Source organism: Etheostoma spectabile, chromosome 10, assembly GCF_008692095.1.
Source record: "Etheostoma spectabile isolate EspeVRDwgs_2016 chromosome 10, UIUC_Espe_1.0, whole genome shotgun sequence".
Taxonomy (NCBI): Eukaryota; Metazoa; Chordata; class Actinopteri; order Perciformes; family Percidae; genus Etheostoma; species Etheostoma spectabile.
Window position 1 is genome coordinate 14,253,211 of NC_045742.1, and position 8,561 is coordinate 14,261,771.

Sequence of the window (8,561 nt, forward strand, 5' to 3'; positions counted from 1 at the left end):
TCTAGCCACTGGGGGATAATAGGCAGGCTGGGGGAACTCATATTAATGCTAAAAAACCTCATAAAGTGATATTTCATGGCATGGGACCTTTAATGGACAATCTTCATGTTCAGTTAGTGGTGAGCTGTACCTGAGGTGGAAGGTGGCAGTGTCAACTATGATATTACTGGACAGAGAGAAGGACTCTGCTGTGAACAACATGCGCAGTGGCAGATACAGAGGTCTGGCAAACAGAAAAACAGAAGATGAGGGTGGAAAAAAGGACTATGGTGTATTGTATATTAAAATTTTACCACACTTTTCTTTTGGTATGGTACATACCTGTAGTCGACGGCACAGGTAGCAAGGTGTGTGTGAAGGACAGTAATGACGGCAGGTGCTGTGTATCCAAGAATGGGATCATCAATGACATCCAGGAAGTCAACCAGCTGCAACAAACAAACACTCAGTTGGCAGGCAAAACAACAACATTTCTAAGTCATCCACCTAATTTGATGTCAGTATGGAGTGTGGTTTGTATTTTTCAGCACAACCCAAATGGTTTAGCTGGAAAATAAAAAGGAAACAAATTTTGATTGCCTATATAATAACATCAGCTGCATGTCTATTTAGATGCGCAATTTGTCGTATTAAATTGTACTTTACAGGCTACCATGTAATAGTATATGCTTATTATCTCTGGGTTCAAGGCTGGTGAACAGGACGATGAAGAGTGACATTTTTTTAGTTCAGCAATTATATTTTAGAATATGCAGTGGATTGTAAGCTCCACAATATCTTACTACTCCACTCTGGTTGATTTCTTCTAGAGAAATTGGCATCTCACTCTCATTCATATATTTCTATTTCTGCATGAATGTGCATGTCAAAAATGTTGGTAGTTTTGTTGGAGAAGAATGCATTTTGTGACTCAAGTAACTTTACATCTGACTTTTATCTTTATTTTAAGATAATTGAAAATTGTTTTGCTGAATCGCTTTACATTTTTTCATAAAGCAAGTAAATCATGAAATAAGAAAAACACCTTGAAATGCCTAGAAATTAAATAATTTAAATTAGGATTCCACAGTAGTTTAAGGAAGTCTTTTAGAAGGTATTTTTTTATTTATTTAATGAACTTATAACAAACAATAATGAAGAACAAGAAGATACTGAGAAGACTGTGATTTGTAAGAGGACTTGTTTCTTTTTGCCTTCTTGTTCAGCTTCTCACCTGCTCATGCCAGCTATGATTAGTCTGTGTCACATAATGTCGCATGGTGGCACCTTGAAGTCGAAGAGCAACTAGGAATTCCTACAATAAGGGGCAGAAACAAACATGGTTTAATATCAAACTTCCATCAGCAGCAAAATCAGGGGTCTGAGGAGCACCTACCTTAACACTCCTCTGTGGGTCCAGTGTGATTTTGATGGCTGTGGACAACATCTGTAACTCCCCCTCTTTGCCACCAACACTGCTCACACCCACCTCTGTGGGGTAAATGGTAGGTTCCAAGTGTTTTGGGGGAGTGAAGTTGGGCATCTCCAACCGCTGTGGGATAGGGGTGTCTTTCACCACCGCTGTAGTGATGTGTGGGGGGGGTGGGAGAATGATAACCAAGAACCAGGGCTGTCACGCTTACCGCATTACCATGGTGATGCAGTCATGTAACGCCAACCGCAGAGTCAAACTTACTGTCATTAAACAGTGTTCAATAGCCTTTCTGTCTGTGTTTCAATAACAAATGCGTGCCTTCCAAAAACATGTGATCTTAACGGAGGGTCCAGAGGTTCCACTCCTCCTCACTGAACTGTTCATTCCCCCCACTGCGTTGTATTTATCAGATGAATTGCGCTCACCCTTACTTCATGCTGCCAGTGCCAGGAGCTCCTCATTCAGCCTCTTGAAAAAGGAAGCTAGATGCCAGCGGTGCACTGGGCACTGGCAGAATGGAGGGAGGATGGCCGGCTTCATCTGCATGTAGCCTACACCGTGAGCCTTGGTCGCGTCTCTTACATGCTTCAAACTTACAGTGTGAGCGGTAAGGGGCGGGAGATAAGGCGACGGTCCATGCTCCATCCAAAATCATCCCACTCGCTCACGCTCTGCTCACATATATTGATGCAGACCAATATTCCTGCAGTCAGCCTCTTAATGACAATACTGGAATAAAGATAGACATTTAGACTATATGCTATAAAGAATAGACTTGAATAAATGCATTCGAAAAGTTTAAATTGGAAAGACTGCAATTCAATTATTTATTTATTTTTTATGGCGTAACTGCGGCGGTTTAAATGACTTCACAAAATGTGTGCGGTACAAAAAAAATCAACACCGTGACAGCCCTACCCCAAAAATACATTAACATTTTCTACTTCATTATTCATTAAATCTACTTTAACACCATTCAAAGGAAAAATAATTATGTTGCAAAATCATGTTTTCAAACAACATGACAGTTTGTACCTCGATGGTATAGCTCCACTTGTCTGCTCTCTAGACACAGGAAATTGAGATTGGGGTCATTCTGGTGTTGTGCCACACTGAATATCTTCCCCCCTTCCAGGTCAAGCACAATTTCTCCATGACTCTGGTCCTCCTGATCAATGAGATGAAACAGAAAAAAAAATTACTAGACAAAAAAGTGATTGAGATCAAATTCTTTTAAACTGTGGATCAAGGCATAATCTGCAGTCTTTTAAAAACAAGTCCCAAGTCAAGTGTCAGGTCTTGAAGATAAAACTTGCAAGCAGCCATATGGTTTACCATCTTGTCTGTTCTGGCTTGGAGACGACCTTTGCCGATAATCACAGTGAGGGAGAGGAGGCTGAGGTTGTGGTTGGGCCGGGGAGCTGACTGTTGTGTCTTTCCAGATGAATCACTGGCCAAGTAGAACTGGGGGTCATCCTCTTCGGAATCAGAGTCTTTGGCAGAGAGAGAAGAGACAAAGGAAAACATACTTAGTCTTTTTTTTTTTATTCATCAATGAGGAAGAAACATTCTGATATAATATACTGCTTGATTAATAATAGATGTTTTCAATGAAGATATTACCCAGTCTAAAGGCCGACTTGCAGAGCTGGAACTCATCGTGGTGTTGGCGGCTGTGGTCGGGGCTGTGGGCTGAGGGGGGTGGAGGCTCCCACATCAACAGATCATTATTGATCCTTTTAGACAAAGGGGTTGGCAAGGGACATTAATGTTACTTCAGATGCAGGATTTAAGACCAATACAAATACCAAAAAAAAGGAAGAAAGCTGGGAGCTATTCTTTAACACAAATTTTTGGGGGATGCCTGGATAATGTTATCTTAGAGCCATCACACTGTGCTACTGATGACGTACCTGTTGTAAAAGCTCTGGAAGGCCTGTTTGCTGGGCAGGAGGACGTAAGCCAGCGGCAGGTTGATGTCCACCGCACACTGACACTGAGCGACACACTGCGCCTGAAACTGGCGCATCTCCTCTGGGTCGGCTGGAATCACCATCTAGAAAAAGAAAGGAGAAATCAGTTCGGTCTGGAGTCTTGATGCAATGGTTGATAAAATGTTTTGGGTTATTTTCCTGTGTGTCAGCGCACCTCCTCAGTCTCAAACATGGTGCGGTTGGAGGAAAAAGGGGAGCTGGTTTTGTCGTTGAGTTCACAGTGACTTTCAAAGAAGGCAGCCCCCAGGTCCCTGATGAGGTTCATCCCACCCAGACCTGCTACCGGACCCTGAGTTTCACCTCCACGCACACGTACTGATATCCTGCAAAGAAGTAAGTAACACTGGCTTGTGATTAGAGTTCAATACAACAATATTTTGTCTCATTCCATGAGCAAGAATGACTCAATTTAGACTAGTACTGTAAAATTCTGATTTCTAGCAGATTGTGAATTATGTATCCAATTCTTTTCATAATCGACACTACTAACCTCGGCGAAGAGTCACGGTTTTTCTTTACTCTGATACAAGGGAAAGAGCCGCCCTCCCATCCCTCGTATGACCCTGGTGAAAACAACAAAACACATCAGTTCTCTGTTTAAAAGATATATATACACAATTCATTGTTAAAAGCTGTAAAAGAAACTACTATGAAGTTATAATTGTTTGCTTATTTATATATATATATATATATATATATATATATATATATATACACAAAAACAATTGTAACTTTATATTAGTTTCTTTTACAACTTTTAATAATGAATTGTGTTGTACAGCGTTGTGTTGTGTTGAAGCAGCTTTCAGTTTCTATGCTCCTCATATCTGGAACAAACTCCCAGAAACCTGCAGATCCGCTGCTACTCTCAGTTCTTTTAAATCAAGGCTGAAGACCTTCCTTTTTGATGCTGCCTTTCTTAAAATGACTGCTCATTTCTTTAAATTTCTTATGCTGCACTGTAACTTTTATTCATGTGTTTTATGTGTCTATTTTTTAACTGTCTATTTATGTGTTTTACCGGTTTTTAATGCTTATGATTTTTAACTGTTTGTACTTGTGTTTTATCTGTTTAACTGATTTTGTGTAAAGCACTTTGAATTGCCCTGTTGCTGAAATGTGCTATACATATAAAGCTGCATTGCCTTGCCTTGCCTTACAGAACTACATGTAACAGCAAAGTCTAACAGAGCTACAGTCAGCCTTACATAATAAAGCCCATAGCAGACACATTTTGTATATATTATACATATATATATATATAGACTCAATTATAAAATGGCAGGTATTGTAAAATCTCCAGTGCTTGTCTTGTTCTTTAAAATGTGAAAGAGTACAAGAAATAAACGCAACTTCCATTATCTTTATGAGGTAACAGCTACTCATAGAAAATTAATAATGGGACTATATTAACAAATACAAGGTGCTTTCCAACTTTTTACTAACTTATGTCCCTGGAAAGCTATACTGATAGAGTGAGTATTACCATGGTAAACAAATGGACATTGAAAACACATTTGATTGGCTATGTTGCAACAAGCATTGGTCAGTAAACTGTATGTCTATCTTTGGTTGCATTTGAATGAATATTCAGTCAGTACAAAAGGTTGTGCGTGTTCCCACCGTGCAGGTCAGTGAAGGAGGCCTCCAGCAGCTGGGTAAGGCAAGGAGCCCATGGCTGTCCCTGGGCAGTCTGTTCGGCCAGGAGGTCCGGGGCCTCCTGGTGCTTCAGCTCCAGCTCGGTCAGCTCCAGCACCAGGGTCTCCTGCCGCACTGCCCTCTGGGTTGGAGGTCGACGCTTAAGGAGAGGCCGCAGGTCGGGTATGGGGAAACGAAGTCTGAGGATGGCGTGGGGGGAGAGAAGGGTGAAGGAGGAGCACAGTTCGCTGCTCTGGGTCTGAGGGAAGAAAGTTAGAAATTTCTTAGCATTTATTTTTCCAAAGACTGTTGGCTTTTACGTCACATTTTGTGAGAGCGGACATATAATTGGTCAGACATGATGGGAAGTTTTAATTGGGTTACTGACTATTGCCTTTCATTACAGGTCTACAATTTCTTTATGTAATTAGTTTCTTAATGAGGATATGAATAGGTGAAACGCCACCTGCATGAGTCCAGGTCCAGCAGTCTGTGTGGGACAGTGGCTGAAGGCTTTGCTCAAGTTTCCCAGGCGACTGATGATGTCCAGGTCCAGCTCGGCGCTCAGCTCTGCCAGCTCCACCCACACTACACTGTCCCGCCGCACCACCCGCTGTTTACCCTACACACACACACACACACACACACACACACACACACACACACACACACACACACACACACCAAACCCACCAACAACACACACACAAACACCACACACACACACACACACACACACACACACACACACACACACACACACACACACACACACACGAAGTTTACAAATATATCTGTATATTTGGTGGACTTTAGTCAAAAAAGTTTTGGTACTAGGTTCTAGTACCCGTGTTCACATTCTACATTATTTACACATTTTTAATATCATGTAACTTTCTAAGTATAATAACAGAACAATAAATACTGGCTGCTTTACTTTTAAACTTCTTTTTTAGAATCAGTTTTTGTTTTTGTTTTTTTAACTGTAGTCTTCTGTCAATCCAGTCTTTGTAGTACCTGGCATTAACATTGTAACACTACACTACTTTACCTACTACACAAACAAGAAAACATTGTTTGTACAACATATTTGTACACTGAAGGCGCTTCACACAAAAACAAAATAAAATTAATTAAAAACAAATAACATTTATTTCAGACAATAAATGTATGCCTTAAGACAGGGTGTGTGTGTGTAGTGGGTGTGTGTGTGTGTGTGTGTGTGTGTGTGTGTGTGTGTGTGTGTGTGGACTGTAGAGCATACTTTACGCAGGTGTTTTTCAGTCAGGCTATAGTGTAGTTGGGCACACGGTCTGGCTGCAGCTCCAACTGTGAACAGACCAGCTTTCTGGAACTGAAGCAACTGGAAAGAGAAACAATGTTCTGTCAATTCTTGCTTATCAGCTTTAAAAAAGAACAACAAACTTAAACTACTTTCAGACGACAGGAACAAGTTTAGTTAAAAGTAACTTCAGTCTAAACAGTCATGTCATGTGTCACAATTTAAGTGACATTTATCATGACTCCATGCTGGCAGTCAAAAAATATAATGTTGGTTATAGTACAAAAGGAAGAGGAAGAACAGCTGTGACGGACTGAGATGTTAGACCTTATAATGACCTTATGTGATCACTTACTGTTGATACTGATATTAGCCACATTGAAAATATAATGACCGAATTTGAACAGCCAAACAAAGAAAAGATTTTCTACCTCGCTGTACTGAGGCTTTCCGTCCTCCCAGAGGCACTCTAACAGCTCCAATCTGCTGAAGGAAAGGTCAGAGGTCATGGCCCGACTGTGGCGTTTCCCGCTTCGCATCTCACAAGCAACCTGCACTGCTGCTCCTGTCACTCTGGTAGAAAGGTTTAAAAGGGAAAATGAGAACCAAGTTACAATTTTGCAATGTACATAATGTAAATTGATACAAACCCTTGAGACATGTGACTCATTGCAGTTTATTGTTTTTTTTAGAAAGTCCTTTGTTTACTGAGCTGCATCTTATTAAGAAAGGGAAGTTTTACAGTGTAGTCAACCAAATCTTCTATGTAATTTTTAACTTCCATAAGCCCCTTTTTATATTTACAGAAATACTACACACCAAAAAAGGTACCTTCCTATCTTAATTGTTATAAAAGGAAATAATGTTGAAAGTTATGTCCACATGATGAATTATAACTAACCAAGACAAAACATGCGTCTGTGTTCTCTACCTGAGATGGGAGTGTGGGCAGGCTTTGGCAAAGCCGCCTCTCAGATGGTGGAAGTCTCTCTCACTAAACATGCTGTCCTTGAAAAAGGCCAGCTCCCGGAAGAACACCTGAGACACCTGAGCCAATGATGAAGCTCCATCTGGCTCAGAGGGTGGGTCCTCCTGCAGCAGGGTTAGGGTGAGCCCACCGAGAGTCAGACGCAACAAAGCATCAGGCTTCAGCTGCTCTGCTTGGGCGCTATGCGAGCGTCCTGCAAGGAAGAAGATGACAGTTTATTTGTTAAAAACAAAAAGCTCAAACATCTGTGTAAAGTAGCAACATGCAGGTGTCATAAAAAACTATATTTTTTTAAGCCAATTCTGTACTCGATACAGAACCATTTACTCAGCAGTGCAGTGATTTTACCTCTGGTCCGGCAGCTTGCCTGTGGTAGGCTCGACAAACTGCCTGCTACAGGATACCTCCTGGGACAGTTCATCATGCCCTGGCAGGTAAAATTAAAGTGGAAATCAGACTGCTTGTGATTTGATTAATAAAATAACAAGTTCCAGTTCTGTGTTTGTTGCTGTTCTCAGTAAATAAGGAAAGAAAATGCACACATTAATCCATAAAATGTTGTGTGCTAATGCACTTTCTGCAGTATTTGCACAAAGCTCTTTTTTTAATTTTTTTTTAAAGAAAATAAATTTAACATTAAAAATAATAACACTATTTTTATTTATACTAAAGGACACCAATATTGATAATTTAGGAATTTAAGCTTATTGTCAAGGAAAAAGAGAAGAGGAAATCATCTTTCATTTATCAGCCTTACGAAAACATGTTTCTCCACATGCGGCTATCTGCCAAGCGTAAACTTAAACTGTAAACACACACACAGACACACAGACAGGCAGTACCTGTGTAGACAGTGGTGCAGGCTGTGTGAAGCTAGCCAAACTGTGTGTGGAGGACTCCATATCACTGTCTGAGAACTCGCTGCCAGAGCGCACAGACATCATGCTACTGGTCATTCCAGTGGGACCCATGGAGAAAAACATTTCTGCAGACACAGACACACAGACAGACACACAGACAGACACACACACACACGCACACACGCGCGCGCGTGCGCGCACACACACACACACACACACACACACACACACACATACACATACACACACAGTGACACAGAGTTAAATAATACAATGTACACAAACACTTTATGGCATGATGCTGCAAGGAAAAGAGTGGCAGGATTGTTTCCAAAGTCAGTTCCAGACCAGCACTAAGGTTCACTAAACACTAAAGGTTCACAAC

The 8,561-nt window shown here is 41.0% G+C and overlaps 1 protein-coding gene across 2 annotated transcripts in view; it reads right to left on the bottom strand.

Moving 5' to 3' along the window:
• Nucleotides 1-8,561, bottom strand: part of atg2a (autophagy related 2A) — a 25,785-nt gene that overhangs the window by 9,927 nt on the left and 7,297 nt on the right. The window contains exons 9-25 of one of the 2 annotated variants that reach the window (XM_032528258.1): nt 8,159-8,301; nt 7,665-7,743; nt 7,260-7,509; nt 6,760-6,901; nt 6,311-6,409; nt 5,513-5,659; nt 5,032-5,305; nt 3,899-3,971; nt 3,563-3,731; nt 3,328-3,470; nt 3,038-3,150; nt 2,750-2,907; nt 2,450-2,582; nt 1,376-1,560; nt 1,214-1,294; nt 322-428; nt 131-223 (exon numbers count right to left, since the gene is read on the bottom strand). In XM_032528258.1, the coding sequence (XP_032384149.1) occupies nt 131-223; nt 322-428; nt 1,214-1,294; nt 1,376-1,560; nt 2,450-2,582; nt 2,750-2,907; nt 3,038-3,150; nt 3,328-3,470; nt 3,563-3,731; nt 3,899-3,971; nt 5,032-5,305; nt 5,513-5,659; nt 6,311-6,409; nt 6,760-6,901; nt 7,260-7,509; nt 7,665-7,743; nt 8,159-8,301 (2,389 nt within the window). Of the gene's footprint in view, nt 1-130; nt 224-321; nt 429-1,213; nt 1,295-1,375; nt 1,561-2,449; nt 2,583-2,749; nt 2,908-3,037; nt 3,151-3,327; nt 3,471-3,562; nt 3,732-3,898; nt 3,972-5,031; nt 5,306-5,512; nt 5,669-6,310; nt 6,410-6,759; nt 6,902-7,259; nt 7,510-7,664; nt 7,744-8,158; nt 8,302-8,561 lie in introns of both variants that reach the window. The other variant, XM_032528257.1, reaches the window with a different exon arrangement.